Consider the following 17407-nt stretch of genomic DNA (forward strand, 5'->3'; position numbering starts at 1 on the left):
TAAGATTTATTGGTGTGAAAAGATGCAGTATGCACACGAGACCCACAGTCAAGTTATTGTGGGTTAATGAGCTACTGTCTGTCAGCTGGGGTGCATTGAATGACCATAGTATCTGCTTAGCCTGCAGTAAATAGAAAGTAAAATATATTAACATAAGGCTCCGTGAAAAGAATCTAACTTTCTTAGACATGAATAAAAGAAGTATGAATGTTTATTTTATGTGCACCATGATTTTTCTTCTCATACTGTTTTTGACAATGCTGAATTATTTTTATTCTTAATATTTTTTCTTTATGAAATAGATTTCTGGGATATACATTCCTTTTTATTTGGATGGGCTTTTTGATTTTTGATTTTTTTTTTTTCTAGAATCTGAGGCTATGTGGTACTTCCCTTCTTACCATTGTAGTCTTTTTATTTTTAACATGCAAGACAGCTATTCCAGCACAGACATAAAATTAGTTTTGCTTAATGGATTTCTTGTCATGCATGTGCAAAAAGCTTCATTTGCCTCCAATTTAAATTTTTGTTTTCCTCTGGTGACTCATTTTGCTGCATCTGTGTTTATTCTATAACCTGTGGATAAGGCATGTTTTCCTAGCTGGGAGCTGGCTGGGCTTTTGCTGATGACTGCCATGTGTTGGTTTAGTCTTGCATGCAATTCTGTCTTGATTTCTGTAAAGCTCTCACTGTCAGCATTTCCCCAAGGTGCTCCACACAGTTCTTTTGGGAAGCCCTTCAGGTAGAGTTCCTCTTCAGGCTTATGGAAGACATCACAGATGCTTTGTCCTTTGTAACAAAGTTTTTTTCCCTCCACTAAATATGCATACTTCACTGGTCTCAGTGATAGATGATTTATTATTATAGTTCATCTGTTGCTTTATAGATGTTATTTTGGTCACAGTAACTTGATCTGTTTTGGTTTTTTTGTCTTTTACAGTTCCTACTTGGTATCATTTCATTCTGTACCTTTTCAATGAGCTTCAGCCTGCATCACTGCAGTTTCTGGCTGATAGGAAGAGGCTTATACACCAACAGGACTAATGACAACAAAGAAGTTGAGTGATCGTTTTCTAAAGTAAATTTCTAGACAGGCAACAGTGTGAGTTTGAGAACAGTTTTTTGTCTATGAAAGACTAAACTTTGTTCAAGTATGTCTGTATGTATTGATATTGTACTTCTACTTACACTGTAAACGTTGTCAATATATTTTATTTGTTCTTAACTTTCACTGTAGAAAGGGTAATGTAAGTTGCTTTAATATAGTTTAGGCTTTCTGTGGTATCCTCTTCTGCCTCTCCCTAAGTGTCCCCTTATCTATGCTAGTATTCAGGTACTTGCATAAAGAGCTATCAGATGTGCACAAGGCTTGCTGCTTTTCAGAAGGCATCCCGCTGGTGAAGCTTGTAGTGGCTTTATTTATAAAGGTACATAAAGGTTTACAACGTACATAAAATGCAGGAAAATCTTTTGAGGTTACTGAACAAGTGTAGTTTAGCTTCAGAACGGCAGCTGTGGCTACCTCTTTGTCAGAAAGATGGGAGACACCTGTGTGCCAGGGAAGCAGGTGGAGAGCATTATGTGGCAGGAACTCCCCCCAGAACGAAAGCAGGGGACTCTGAAGGGAGGGCGCTGTTGATATTAGGTTATGAGTATCTCCAGTGGATGAAACCTAATGCATGAAAAAGAAATACCTGAAAAGCAAGAGACGACTAGGTCAGATTCCTAAGATGGGTAAGTGTTGCTGTGCTCTGATTGGTGCACCCATGAATCAGATCTTGATGAAGCACAGCTGATCAGTGTTTGTCAGACCTTCTTAACCTATAAGTAAACAAGAAGAAGAATTTGTTACTTCTTTGGACCAGGAGCTGATGGTAGTAGGAGAACAGAGAAATCCTGCTGTTGGCTAAAGTGAGTTTGGTTTTAAGTGCTGTGATCTGTCCTTTTGCTCTGTTTTTTCCCTTGCCTTCACCCATCTTCCCTTCACTCTCATCTGTTTCTCAACAACTAATATCTGGAGTTGAGCTGTTTAAAAGAATTTCTCCTGTATGTCTTGTTAGTACTGAAGGCATTTATTTCTGGTTGTGACAATGCTGACTCCTTTTCTGTGTGTTTCCCTGGGCAAATAGTGGGCCTGACCTTTCCTGAGAAGGTGAAACCACCTAAGAAATTAATGGGAGCTTTACCTAAAGACTCTAAAGTTGACCCTATGTCTTGCATTGGGTTATATCAAGTTGTAAGTAAGTAGGTTGGGCTTGAGCTTGCTGATATCTAGACTTGTGGTTTTCAACGTTAGGTGGCTGTTGGGTGATGCTTAGCAGAGTGCAACCTGTGTTGTGTTGGGCAGTGTTGTATTTGTGGTGTTTAAGATAAAATGGTTCTTGTATCAAGCACCAAATGACTTGTGGGATGCAAAAATCTTCACCCTTTAACATTTGCTTAGCAGTAGTTAGTATGCTTCTGTCCTCTCAGAATACTGCAATGGCAGAATTATCCTGAAAATTATTTTAATGTAGTTTTGTTCATAAAAATAAATATAAACATTAGAGGAAATAGTCTTGTACTTTTTTCTTTTTGTTTTTTTTTTCCCTCCTTTATGTGGCTGTCTGTGTCATTCAGAGGCTGCTTTTGTGCAGCAGAACCTTCTTATTTAGGCTGAAAAAGCAGGTATTTTATTAACTTTTTGAGTCAAGATATTACAGGCTTAATGTCATGGTAGACTGGCTTATGTACCTCTTCTTACTTGGTACTTGCTACTTTATTAGAGGCTGCTTGTGGCTTTGTCTCCTCTGTTGTTACTAATGTGCTTCAGTGTGAAGTGTTTGTTGTGTGTAAAAAACAAGTCACTCCATGCTGTTATGACTCAATGGGATGATAGATTTCTTGTTGAAATGAAAAATTAGTTTTATTTACAATCTTCCCCCAAAGGTTCTGATGAAGATGCTTGAGTACGCAGCCATTCCTTCAGAATCTTTATGTTCCTCCATTTAAAACTGACTTGATAACTCTGTGTGCAAAAAGAACTTATGTCTGCTGCTGCAAATTTTTGGTTTAATGGGCTGTATGCATGCATGGACTCCATAAGCACACTCAGATCACTTAAGTTTGTGGAACAAGAGGAATACTCTGTATATCTTTTTCACTGCAGCGTACGTAAGAAAAATTATTTGGAAATCCAATACAGAAAGGCACAATGTAGTTTTGGCTCTCCATGCCTGCAGGAGACTAACTGTAAGCAACTGTGACCATGGATGCAATGCTGCCAGATAGTTCTCCGTGGGTTTATAAATGTGCATATCAGCCCTCTCACATGACTATGTGCACAGATCCTATTACTGCTGTATATTGGCTACCTCTAACAACGGAATGAGCTCTTAAATGATAGCAACTACTTTAAAATGCCTGCTGTTTAAAATGCCTCCTACCAAATTGCTTGTCAGTCACTGTAAAAAAGAGCAGTTATTTCAGCTACTACCAAACCCTTTCCACATACAAAGACTGCTGCTTCTCCTATTCTGCACATGCCTTTGCAGTGTACAGAACCAGTCAGGCAGGCTAATTCCAAAAATGAGAGTAAAAAGGCAATCCTGGTTACTCTTTTCTTTGGCATTTCCCATCCAGTCTTTCTTATAGGTTTTGAGGCTGGAAATATACAGGAATAAGTGGGTTCTACTGCATACAGCATCAACTCTGAGTGTTGTGGACAGGGATATATTCTAAAAAGGGAATCGGTCAGCTAGTACTGAGTAAAGGGTGCAAGAGTGAACCTTGTGGCTGGAGTGTACTCTCGTCAACTGCAGCTACTGAAGAGAAATATCTGTGTTGGAAGCAGGCATAGCATTTAAAAGAGATTTACCATGGAACTCCTTTATTTTTGTTATAAAAGCTTGAGGACACTGTTGAACTTTGCTACAGAGTAGGACATCTTCTGTTGGGCAAAAAGTCTAAGCAAGTGGTATGAAACACAGTTCTCTGAGTCTTCTTGTAGCTCTTTTTGCTGTCACTGCCACTTTACTGTCAATGAAAAATTTTTGTCAAAGACCTTGCCAAGTAACTGATCAGAAAAGATCATCTGCAGACCCAGAGTCTGTTCTTGAGGGTGGTAGAGAGGTGGAGTAAAACACAAAGTATTCATATGCTTGGCATCTAAATCCAAGTTGTGTTGACTGCCAAAGGTATAGCTACAGCTGCTGGCTTAGCTTGGTAAGCAGATACCACTCAAGGGTAAAGAAGAGATAGGTCAAGAACAAAAAAAAGAGCCAGTGCCAAATAGTTCTGTAACTCACAAAATAATTTGCTTTACAACAGTCTTAATATTCTAGCATTTTTACAGCAAGAGTATGAGAACCATTCTGAATAATCATATATTATAATATATCCCTGTCCAGGCACTTTCCAGCAGATGATATAACATTGGGTCAGATTGGTTTTATATACTGTATTTTCCCTATGAAGTAGGAAGAGTTGGGGAATAAAAAGAAACCCAAACCCATAAGCTTGAGCCCTAGTGAATTCTCATATTGCTGTCTACAGGTCATATCCCGGGCTTGTCATAATCCGTAACACAAAGCCTTTCAGAGCTGTACAGCTTGGCCACAGCAGGCAGTTCATAACCTGAAAGACAAGAATATTCCCAGTGAGAGCTGTGTAGCTGCACTGTGAAACTCTTGAGAGTTTATAGAGATGCACTTATGTGTTGCCATATTTAAAGTCTTAAATTTTGCTGCTGTTCCTGGGATAAATAGGATGATTTTGCAGAAACTGTGCATTAGGAGGTTATCTATTACTTGCAGGAAAAGCAAGCTATGTTCCTATATAGCAGAGTCCCCAAAGAATGCCCCAGAAAAGGCAATGTCAAATGCTGCTGGCATGAAAATTGAGGACTTGGAACATTTGGGAAGGGTAAACCTGCTGAGTTTTTTCTTCTCAGCGTTACCTGAAATATGAAGATCTGTTGAGAGACTCTTTTGCCTACTCAGACATGTGAAGATCCTACAGATGCTTGGAAATGGAGAAAATCTGACATCTGCAATATGACAGCACCCAGCAAAAGAAACTTTTAAATTTAAAGCTAGAGAGTGGAAAATACTTGTATGAAAAAGTGCCTTTTTTCAATATGAGAAATACTATGTGCAGTTGTGAATGGTTATGCAAACTCCATGAACTTGGAAAGCAGTTAATTCTCAGTGACTATTTTGGGCACAGGATTGCTTACCATAGTGAAAAAGGTTCAGGTGCACTTTCCTGCAGTTTTAAACAGCCTGAACAACCTATATAACTTTCAAAATTTGTCCTTTTTTTCTTTTTTTTTAGGCAGCTGTCTTCTGACTAGTAGTGTATGGAAAAAAAGTTAAGGCAAAACAAAAAAATTCCAAGTCTTTAATCAAGTTTTGTTGATATCATGGACTAATTCAGTGCCACAGATTTGCACTTTGCAACAGCTGGCTCTAAATAGCCTTGCCAGCAGCTGGAAATCATTATAACCTTGAATCCAGGACCAACATGCCCCCACCCCTATTAAAGTTACAGTATTGCTATATGGCTATAGGAACCCTTGCATTGAAGACACAATGGTCTAAACTTTAGTAAGGCAAAATGTCTAGGATCTGTAGGTATGGGAAATAGCACGCTTTGATAAATAAGCACTGACTGGGGACCTATCTAAGCTCTTTCATGGGGTTGCAAGCTCAACTCTGGAGCTGTAATTCTGAATCTCCTTTGCAAGTGAGTGCCTACACCCTCTTTCCGAACAGGGCGAACTCGAGGGGTGTGATGTATATCTTCAAAGTCCTCAGCTGTAAAGTTATGTTGCTGGAGTTGCTCCACAAGCTGCAGGACTTTCATAGAGACTTGCTCTGAAATAAGCAAGGTTGGATTTGGGTAAAGCTAAGCTAAATGTTGATCAGACTGCTGATAACTGCTCAAAGGGAGCATAAGGCACTGAGCAGCGGAAAAGGAGAATGGGATGGATTGTCTGTGTTCCCTTCACCTTTATTTTCTGTGCCTCGTGACTGTAAGCAGCCTTAACGTTATTGGGTGCATTTCATTAATTTTAACTTTGTTTTTAGAATGTCAAAGCTTTTTTTTCTCCCTTTCCTGATGAAAAGCCTTTCAAGGATCTCATAACTAGATGCTGAGTAATCAGGCCATAGGCATTTGTGTGTATGCCTAGAAAACAAATCGTGATGTTGAGGTGACTAGTGGAAATGTTGATACTTGGCAGGATTGGGGTATTTTTGAGCTGTTTGTCTCTAGCTGCTTAACTTCAAAAGGTTAGACTGAGTTAATTTTGGCTTTTTGCAGTGCTGCTGAGGAGAAAACAGTGGTCCCCACTGGGGTATTATACTGCTGTAAAGATTAGAATTCATAGTCTGTATTTTCTTGTCAGCCACTGATATCCTTACAGAGCTTTTTTTTTTTTTTTTTTTTGTAAGGTGCTATTTGTGTTGTTCTGACATTTTATATATGTATAAATAATAAAAAAAAAACAAACACCAAAACACTCAAAAACAACAACCCACAAAACCTCATGAAAGTAGGCAGGCAAGCTTTTGATGTTACTTTATGACTCAGATAAATTGAGGTATCAGTAGTTGATGATAATTATAAATGATACTTTACATAATATGATCTCCATGTACTATCAATAACACCTGAAACTTAGAGGAATAAGTTTTAGCAAGACACAGTGTAATTTTTCTAAACTTGATATCAAGAAAAAAGTTAGAGGAAAAAAAAAATAAACGCTGTAAAGTTTTCCTTTGCATTTAGGGTGTATAGCAAGCAGGTGCTAGTATAACAGTTTAAGGGCAATCCATAGTCCATACTGTAGAAGCCTTAGCACCACGTGGTCCTGGCTGAAAACTACTGGACACATTCCTATCATCAGGAATGATTAGTAAAAGGAGGGGGCTTTTCACAGTACAGTTTTTCTCTTTTAATTATGACTGCTTTATTGATTCAGGCTGTAAATATCATAAAATACAGTTTAACAGGACATGCTATGTGGTTTTGGTCACAATGTTACTTTTTTTAGTTTTGCTCATGTGATTTACAAGGCTTTTGCAGAAAGAAATGAGTATGCCAGTCTTAACACAAGAATTTGCATGCCAAATGTCTGTTCAGACACTTTTCCACAAATCTTTACTCATTTGAGAACTAGAAAGAGGATAAAGGTTTACAAAGAAACTGAAGACCTAAAAGTAACACTAAGAAGCTGCTTGGTGGCAGGTTTATTTCCCAGTGAGGTACATCTGTCTTACCTCTCTGATTTTCTTCCCTTCTGTGGCCCCTCTACAGTTTATGAATAAAATCAAGGTTAATGGTCCGCTGATAAAAGACATGCTAAAGGCTTATTAGAAAGCAGATGCCTGCATTTAAGTCTCCTTACTGTACAGTAACTCTTCTCTAAGTCTAAGAAACCAAAGTGCCCTTTAGCTGTTACGGTTCTTTCCAGGAGTGCAGATTTGTTTGTGGTGGCTCTGGCCATTCTGGCTGTGTATGTTTCTACTTTAGAAAGAATAAACTAGCTTCAAATCTTTAATAATTTACTTTTGCTGTAGCAATATTCTGCTTTTGTCAAAATCTTCAAACAGCATTTCAGCAAGGAAAAGATATTTATTGGAAATGGGGTTAATATTGTATTTGGATGCTGCAAAGTGAGGGGGTTTTTTCCTCATTTTAACCATTTGTCTGGTTAAAATCATTTTAAAAATCTGGTGACTTCTATTTATTATTTATTCTATCAATATGGAATATGATGAGGAAGCTTGAAGAAAAATGGTCTCCAGGTTATGTGCTGTCATGCAGTAGAGATGGGAATCATGGATTAGGCAATACTACTGCTCTATTTTTTAATTTGTCCTTTTTGTTTAAATTGAAGTAACTAAATGCAGCTATCTGATTTGACCAAATAACATGAAATAATGCTTTATCAGTATTTCCTAGTATGATGAACTGGTCTATTTTAATTAGCAGTTGCTGTTCTAGCTGGGATGAGACTTTAGCTCAAGCAGCTCTAAATCAAGCAGTGCCTGTGCTGATGATGGCCCCTGGCCTGTCTAAACTAGCACTCTCTCTGCTGCTGCATGTAGAAGTACTATGACAATATCAAATTGGGGAAAAGGCTTGCCATGGATTGCTAAGGAGCCTTGAATTGTTTTTTTTATCTAAAGCTTTGTATCTTTTAAAATCAGATTATTTAGTACATGGTGAAATAAATACTTGAGAGGGTTTATTATCCAGAATATCTATTATTATGAAACAGAATTTAAAATCAAGGAGGGGTGAGGGAATAATACCTTCCAAAAGTCTGAAGGCATAAGACAAAACAAAAAATGTGGAGCTTTTCTACCCAGTTCATTATAAAACAATGCGAGATCAGTATCGGGACAGAGCATCACATAATGTTTCTAAATGCAGAGGATAACAGAAGCATTACATTCAGAAATGAAGTTTATAAGAAGAAAATACTTTCCACTGCCCTCTGCTGACTGCAGGCTATGTAGTGATCTGGTTCTGCTTAGCTGCGTGCAGCTATGTGTGCTTTTCTCAAAGCCGTGCACTTGAGAAGTAGGTGCTAGCTGACTTATGAATGGAACTGTGAAGGTGAGTCATACTTTGAGGATAACTTTTTGCTGCAGGTGCTACTATAATATCTAAAAGCTTTTCTTTATGCTCACCTGCAATGAGCCATGATATATTGGCAGATGTAAAAGCTTTTTCAAGTCAACTTTGACTGCCAGGTTATACCTGGTACTTAATTTTGGTGTACTGTCTTTGTACCTCCACTGCTTGGAGCCATGTGAATTTTGGGCTCCTAGAAAAGTACAAAACACCGTTCTGGCCTATTTGTATTGCACAATGTCAGTTTTATCCCAGTCACTGAAGAAAAAAAGAAAACAAAACCAAAAAAAAACCCCTTAGAACAGAAGTTTGCCCTGCTTTTTCCAGAACAGCATTATGTAACTTTGGAGAGTAGAGGGCAAAGTAAGCTTTAGCATTACAGCATCTTCATGCCTTCTCAGCCCTAGGCTGTTTTGGGATCAAAACTGTCTTTAGGGCAGTTTAGTATGAAGGCGTTATAACTTTCCTTTACAGGCGATGCTATTGCTAACCAGGCTTAGGATGCAATGTGAGAGTAATGCAGCTCCTGCTTGCTGACTGTGCTGTGGATTGTTGGGGAGCCTTGATTTATCCACCTAAAGATTAAATCTTTCCCCTGTAACTGTTTGTAGTCTGGATCTAGTACCAGGTTAGGAGATACAGTGTTATTGAAGCAGAAGGTAGGGGCTGACTCCTGTACTATGAAACAGAGCAAGAAAAATGAGGTAATTGTCAGTATTATAAGAATTATAGCCCTATATATTATTTCTATACATTGATTATAATCTAACATTATTCTAGTATCTTTCTTCCCCAACTTCTGTAGTGTCTCTGTGCTTTAATTTAAACCAGAAATGTCAACATTCTGCACTAGTTTCTCTGAAGCAACTTATTTGGATGCTATGTGCAGATAGAGTGGTGTGGTCAAGCACCAGACACATTCCTCATTTTCTAAACATAAAAGCCGGCAGCACTTGAAAGCTAGGCTAATGTTACAGGCCAAGTAATGACTCTGGGTCAGTAGACATATTTCAGTAAATATCACTTGCTTAGGTCAGGTCCCAGAAGTAGATTAATCACAGGAAGATGCTTCCCAGGTTAGTCTTTTGTCCTGAGCTCTGTGCAATGTGGCTGAATGTTACCTTGTAGCTCAGGTTAGCTGCAGTCAAGCTATATAGATGAATTCACGGTATGTGGCTATGGTCGGGTCTGAGGATCATGTAGATGTTAGACATGCTTATTACCACAAGGAAAGCAAAATGCAAGGTAGTCTCAATTTTGTAATTAAGTATTTTCCTCAAGCTATTTTTCATGATTGCGCTGCCATTCAGAGTGCTTGCAGGCAGCAGCCTCCTTCTGTTTTGTGTTCGGTATCACAAGTGGTCTTCAGGGTTTCTTGGATGCTGCTGCAATGCAACCTGTCTCACTGGCAGCCAGAGCTGCTTCTGAATCCTGCATCTTCCTCTCCTGTAGATTTGAAGTACTCTTGGCACTTATGCATGAGCACGTGGGACCTGCTGTAAGAAAGCATGTGCCTCTCATCTGCCGAGTTCAGAGGCCTCTACATCAGAGAGACAATTTGGAAGGTTATATGACTACACAGTGTGAATGCACCTGAGGGTGAGGACGTGGGTGGATAATGTAGGTACCCAGCTTATCACACCTGTGGTGTCCAGTATGTTCAGTTTACTGGCTGCAGGCATAATTCTGTATGAAATGGTTGTCTAGCCTCTGCATCCTTAAATCAGGTCAATGATCACAGTTAAATGTAGCTTGGAGGAAGGCAGCATATGAAAGTCTGTCTTTTTCTCTAGTAAGAAACTTGGTAGCAAAAGCTGTGCCAAGAGTAAAGCCTGTACAGTTATGAATACTTCTATAGATGGAGCACTTGCAAAATTGCAATTATCACTAATTATAAAAGGTGACCTTGTAAAGGAAGGTAAACCCTAAGAATGGTCCTGCAGAATAATGTTTTGCTGGCCTATCCTAAAGGGAAAAAAAACCCTTTGTATGGTTATGTCTTGTGTGGTCAAAACGCTTCTGTTCAATCAGTTCCAGCATGTTTTCTAAATGAAATAAACTGTTGCTTTTTCTTGCAAGAAAAACACTTTAGAGGAAGGTTCATGGGATTTTACCAATTTGAACTTTGGCTTCTGCTTCGCTCTTCTGTGTGTTGCAGCCGTCTGATGCAAAATTTTTCAGAAATCTTGTGATCTACAGAATGAACCTCAAACCATGAGGCATGTTTGCTTATATATCATTGGCTGTTCCTTTATTTTGCTCTAACACCTTTAATTCCTCCTGGAATTGGGACTGTGCAGTACCTTTCAGGATCAATGGCTACAGAATTGCATTTTAAGGCTGTTTCATTCAGCACCTAAATATAGACAATGGTGACAAGGGGGAGTTTTATTCTGAAAGCAAACTTATAGTTAAAATATCATTGTCATTGGCTGCTTTGATAGAAAGATATCTATTCTAGAGGCATCTGTCTATTGACTGAGTTAATTAGCTATTAACTGACTTAAATAACTATCAACTATGTCTATTTCTATTAAATGAGTACAGTTAATTTAGAAATTATTCATCTTGCAAACTAACTGCCAGCTCTGTAAACAGTTATGGGGACAATTATGATTACGTCTTTCTAGCATCCATTTGATCAGTGGAAATGGAGCTCTGCAAGCCAATTTAAATCCACTTCACAATACATTTGCAAAGTGTAATTGATTAGTACTTAGTGACTGTTTTGTTCAGTCAGGTATAGAAATAGCATGCAGATCATTCAATGTATCCCAATCCTCCAAAGAGGTGTAAAATGTACCACCTTTTATTTGACCTGAAGTCAGATGATATGAGACTAGCTGCTTGTGAAGAGAGTTGAAAATTGTCATTTTCATATTGTCCTTTTTTCTGAAGAGGATTGCAAATTAACAGTTCCTTTTCAAAGGAGAATTCTTTTCCTATTAGACTGGTATAAAGTTTTTAAAAGATATTCTTAATCAAATTTGAACTATTAGTTTGGGTTTAGACTAAATACACTACTCTTCAATGGGAATTAATATATCTTCCTTCTAGTTCTGATATCAGGCCAAGGTTGTGTGTTGCCTTTGTAGACAGAGAACTCCACAAAGATCACTATTAGAAAAATCATATTTTGTCCAAGCACCACAAATTAATGTTTTCCATTTCTGAGTCACTAATATAATAGGATAAGAAATGTTTTTTAGTTTCCAGTTATCTTTTGTGAAAAATTACTACAGATATGAGTCTCCAAAGAATATTACTAGGAGCTTTCATACGACCTAGCCCCAAAGACTTGTTTTGAGAAGAGTATCTTCTCCCTCTCATGAAAGATTGATGAGGGATTGCCTTTAAATAGAATGGGTTTTCTCACTCTTCTGATAATCCTTTCTGTCTGTATAGCTGCAAGGTGCTTCTTCCATGCAATGACAGCTATGGCCTTTTGGTCAATCAGAGGTTTCCCCAGCCTTTTGACAGAACCTGTGAAAAGTATTTGAGGGGATCTGCAGTTATTTCAATGTGTCCCAATTAAATTTCCATGCAGAAGCGTGTAGGTCCTTGAAGCTGCATTTCACTATGTGTGTTTCTCCAGCCCTTCTCCTCAGTTCTGCAGGGCTCTAACTCTGCTCAGATTCAGTGGACAAGCTTCTTCAACTGAAGAGTCATGAAAAAAAAAAAAAAATTCAAAGGTTTAAGCCTTTAGAAAGTGATCTGTTGGATCCCAAGCACTTTTATTCAGAAAATCAGAGACTGTTGCAATTGTGCAGTTCTCCTACCTGAGAACTAAACCCCAAATCTTCTTTATAAAATAGCCTGAAATTGCTTATTTACTCTAGTGGACACTTTGAGGCTGTGCTTTTTCTTTGTTTGTTATAATTTTATTTCTCTTTTTACCTAGTTGTAAGGTAGCTACATGCTCCAAGTCCCTAGATATCGTTTGAGGCTCACTAACTAATGCACTCAGGCAGGACTAGGGAAGCTGCCGTTAATAGAAGTAAGAGCTAGTTACTCACTTTTATAATTTGATAATTGTTTTGGGAATCACAGAGTCACAGAATGGTTGGGGTTGGAAAGGACCTCTGGAGATCACCTAGTCCAACCCCCCTGCTAAAGCAGGTTCACCTAGAGCAGGTTGCACAGGATCGTGTCCAGGTGGGTTTTGAAAACCTCCAGAGGAGACTTCACAACCTCTCTGGGCAGCCTGTTCCAGTGCTCTGTCGCACTCAAGGTAAAGAAGTTTTTCCTCATATTCAGATGGGATTTCCTGTGTTTCAGTTTGCACCTGTTGCCCCTTATGCTGTTGCTGGGCACCACTGAAAATAGTCTGGCCCCATCCTCCTGACACCTGCTCTTAAGATATTTATAAGCATTGATAAGATCCCCTCTGTCTCCTCTTCTCCAGGCTAAACAGACCCAGCTCTCTCAGACTTTCCTTATAAGAGAGATGTTTCAGTCCCCTAATCATCTTCATAGCCCTCCACTGTACTCTCTCCAGTAGTTCCTTGTCTGTCTTGAACTGGGGAGTCCAGAACTGGACACAGTACTCCAGAGGTGGCTTCAACAGGGTAGAGTAGAGGGGGAGGATAACCTCTCTTGACTTGCTGGCCACACTTTTCCTAATGCACCATAGAATACCGTTGGCCTTCTTGGCTGCAAGGACACTTTGGTGGCTCATGGTTAACTTGTCCGCCACGACTCCTGGGTCCTTCTCAGCAGAGCTGCTTTCCAGCAAGTCAACCCCTAACCTGTACTGGTGCATGGCGTTATTCCTCCCTAGGTGCAGGACCCTACACTGGCCTTCGTTGAACTTCATTAGGTTCTTCTCCGCTCAGGTGTCTAGCCTGTCCAGGTCTTCCTGAAAGGCAGCACGGCCTTCTGGTGTATCAGCTGCACCTCCCAGTTTTGCATCATCAGCAAATTGCTGAGGGTACATTCTGTCCCTTCACCCAGGTCATTGATGAAGTTGAACAAGACTGGACCCAGTACTGACCCTTGGGGAACACCGCTAGCTGCAGGCATCCAATAAGACTCTGTGCTGCTGATCACAACCCTCTGAGCTCTGCCATTCAGCCAGTTCTCAATCCATCTAGCTGTCCACTCCTCTAACTCGCAATTCCTGAACTTACCTGTGAGGATGTTATGGGAGACAGTGTCAAAAGACTTGCTAAAGTCAAGGTCGACAACATCCACTGCTCTTCCCTCATCTACACAGCCAGTCATGCCATCATAGAAAGCTATCAGATTGGGCAAGTATGATTTCCCCTTGGTGAATCCACATGCTTAGAGATGACATCCAGAATGAGCTGTAGTGTCACCTTTCCAGGGATGGAGGTGAGGCTGACTGGCCTGTAGTTTCCTGGGTTCTCCTCCTTGCCCTTTTTGAAGATTGGAGTGATACTGGCTTTCCTCCAGTCCTCAGGCACCTCTTCTGTTCTCCATGACCTTTCAAAGATGATGGAGAGTGGCTTAGCAATAACATCTGCCAGCTCCCTCAGCACTTGTGGGTGCATCCCATTGGGGCCCATGGATTTGTGGGTGTCCAGTTTGCCTAAATGATCTCTAACTCAATCCTCCTCGATCAAGGGAAAGTCTGTCTTTCTCCAGACTTTCCTACCTCTGGGGTCTGGGATTCCTGAGGGCCAGCCTAGCTGACCAGTCCTTCTTTGTTTGTTAGTACAAGGTCCAGCAGCACACCACTCCTTGTTGGCTCCTCCACCACCTGCGTCAAAAAGTTATCATTAATGCTTTGTAGGAGCCTCCTGGACTGTGTGTGCCTACCTGTGTTGCCTTTCCAGCAGATATCAGGGTGGTTGAAGTCCCCCATGCTTACCAGGGCTTGTGATCGTGACAACTTTCAGCTGTCTGTAGAATGCCTCATCGACTTCCTCTTCCTGATCAGGTGGCCTGTAGTAAACACCCACAACGGTGTCACCCATGTTAGCCTGCCCTTAATTCTTACCCATAAGCTCTCAACTTACTCTTCATCCACCCCTAGGCAGAGCTTGATACATTCCAGTTGCTGTCTCACATAAAGAGCAACTCTGCCATCTCGCCTTGCTGGACTGTCTTTCCTAAAAAGTACGTGGCCATCCATGACAGCATTCCAGTCACGTGAGCCATCCTACCATGTCTCCATAATTGCAATGAGATCACGGCCCCGCAACTGCACGCAGATCTCGAATTATTCCTGCTTATTCCCATGCTGTGTGCATTGGTGTACAGGCATTTCAGAGAGGTAATCAAGCATGCATGTTTCCCAGGAGGGGTGCAAGAGGATCCACCACAGCCATACACACCCTTGGGGTGGCTGGCCTTCTGGTTTTCATCTTTGGAGGCAGCTAAGGAACATTTGTCACTGCTCTGCTTGGCCTGGCTTAGTCCCCAGTTAGATGCTATGTTGCGAGCATTGCCACTTTGGACCCTGCCCACTGAGTCCTTCAGTTTAAAACCTGCCTTACCAGGTTGGCCAGCCTGCTGCCAAAGGAACTTGCTGCCCCTTTCTATATTTACATATATTTCTACTTGCTGCCAAAGCTGCGTTGTTTTTCTAGTTTGTCATTATCATCAATGTCTTTACTACAGTCTACTTGCAGATATTTGGTATACAGAAAGACAGCAGCATGTATTGAAACAAAAATGTAGGGGCAAATTGCTGGTTTAGATCTCTTTCTTGGTAGTCAAAAAAGATATTGAGGGATAGTTAAGTAACAGAATTGGAAATGATGTCTTAATACTTATTAAGGAATGTATAATATTTCTCCTGGTGCTTACAGCACCCTCTGGAAGGTACAGTGATAGAGATCAGTAAGTGAAAAATACTTTGTTTGCTAGCCAGATACAAAAACATCTTAAATGCTTCCTGACAGGAAAAAGTTGTACAGCTAATACAGAACTGTACCATGTGCTATCTACTGCACAGCTGCATGCTAAGCCGTTCAGGAAGAAGCAATAAGGGGTGTGCAGGCTAGTGACAAAGGCACTCAGGTGGGAGGTGAGGAGCTCCGGACACTGCTCTGTAAACTGTTTTTACTCTTTACCAAACATTCAGTGTTGACAATACATATAGAGTGTGTGTGTGTGTATATGTATATATATAAAAGTATAAATACATGTGTGTAAATTGTACAAAGTATTTTGGAAAGAGAACAGAATGTTCCCCCTCCCTCAAGCTGAGCACACTATTTGGTATGGCAGAGCATCAATAGCATCGTGCTCTTTCTGGCTCTAGAAGAGAAACCGAACTTGGTCTCCAGTTTCCTGAATTGAGGGAACTAATAACTTGTCCTTAACATAATAAGAGAACCACTGTTGGCATTACCAGAACTGGCACCCAGTTAAGAGGCAAAATTGATTGGTCCTTGTGAAGACTTCTGCCTCTTGACTCCTGGGAAGGATTTGGGGCTGTAGCAGCTCAGAGGCAGGCACAGTGTGAGCTCAGTTCGGAGTTAAGTGGCCCAGGGAAAGGGAAGCAGTTCAGACATTGTTAGCATAGTATTGTACATTGACTAGTTTGAAGTCCTTGCCACATTTTGTACAGGTTTTTGTATGGGGAAGAGCTGAGCACCTCATAGCATATAAAACCTTGGCCCCTAATGCTGACTTTGATACCACTATAGAGGCCAGATCCCTTAAAAACTTAGGCATTTCTGTATCTAACTTGTACTAATGCAAGGCTCCTTACTTAACACTTTTGATAAACAAGAAGTTATTCAGCAGGTGCTATTCATTTTGTAAATCACTTTACCTTCAGCACTGTGTCAGGAAAATTAAAGCCAGATCCATTACATCAAACCATATTCCAACCTATTAGATCGTATCACCAGGCTTTTTTCCCTTGTGGGTAAATCATGACAATCTAGTGCTGTCCCTAGTGCAGGGTTGTAATTAAGGTCTTTCGTAGGCAGGTATACAGTTTATCTATTGTTTAGAGCCATGCTAATATGCTGTGGTGAATCTGCTCTCTGGCAGGAGTCCCAAATAGAGGGGTGTGACATTTATCAGAATGCTGATTAGTGAATGCTATTGTGTATGTAAAGAATATAGTAATACAGAGTGCAGATATCCTTATTTTTGTTCCAGTGCCCTGTTACAACTTCTAGCACTAAATCTGAAGTGTGGTGTCCTGGGGTCCCCCCCACCCCACCAGGATTTTCAGAGCTGTTGGTGTCTTCCCATTTCAGACTGAAATCTTCTGTGCTTCCTTCTTGTTTAAAAATGATTAGTTTTCTCTTCCTTCTCTTAAGAGACTGGATTACACTGGCTGTCATTTTACTTGACCACTATTAATGTGGCAGTAGGAATAAATTTTTTTTTGCCAGAAATTCTTTCAAGTTTTAAGCTTACATAGCAAATTTGAAAGACGACAATCTGTTTAGAAATTTGGCTTTATGATCAGCGCTTTGATTCCCATTAGCCTGTGAACACTTCCTATAGGATATCAACAGCAGATTTCAACACAAATGCCCAAACTATTCCAAGTTATTACTTGTATATTTAAGTATATGAATACCAACTTTGTAATTACCCAGTAAATACCTGGTTTTCATATTTTTCAGGTAAAATATGTAGTTTTCCCAAATATAAAAGTCATAATTTTGGAAAGAGCAATAAAATATTTTTAAAGTTAGAATCAGGACATTGAGACCTTTTTTCTCCTGAGCTGTTCTAACAACTGTTACAGGATGCTCAGTATCAAATATGTGTGCACTTCTACACAAAGATTTTTGTTCTGATTGACTCCTCCTGTTATAAAACTCAGAAGAACTTGGAAAGAAGGATC

The 17407-nt window shown here is 40.0% G+C and overlaps 1 protein-coding gene across 1 annotated transcript in view; it reads left to right on the top strand.

Moving 5' to 3' along the window:
- The window catches only part of LOC148051471 (uncharacterized), a 236381-nt gene that overhangs the window by 7909 nt on the left and 211065 nt on the right, over positions 1–17407 (top strand). Inside the window, exon 2 of the mRNA XM_087736674.1 lies at positions 1837–1911. Within this exon, the coding sequence (XP_087592800.1) occupies positions 1837–1911 (75 nt within the window). The remainder of the gene's footprint in view (positions 1–1836; positions 1912–17407) is intronic.

This window comes from Nipponia nippon, unplaced genomic scaffold (assembly GCF_047370975.1).
Source record: "Nipponia nippon isolate SJK-2023a ecotype South Korea unplaced genomic scaffold, ASM4737097v1 scaffold_6, whole genome shotgun sequence".
NCBI lineage: Eukaryota > Metazoa > Chordata > Aves > Pelecaniformes > Threskiornithidae > Nipponia > Nipponia nippon.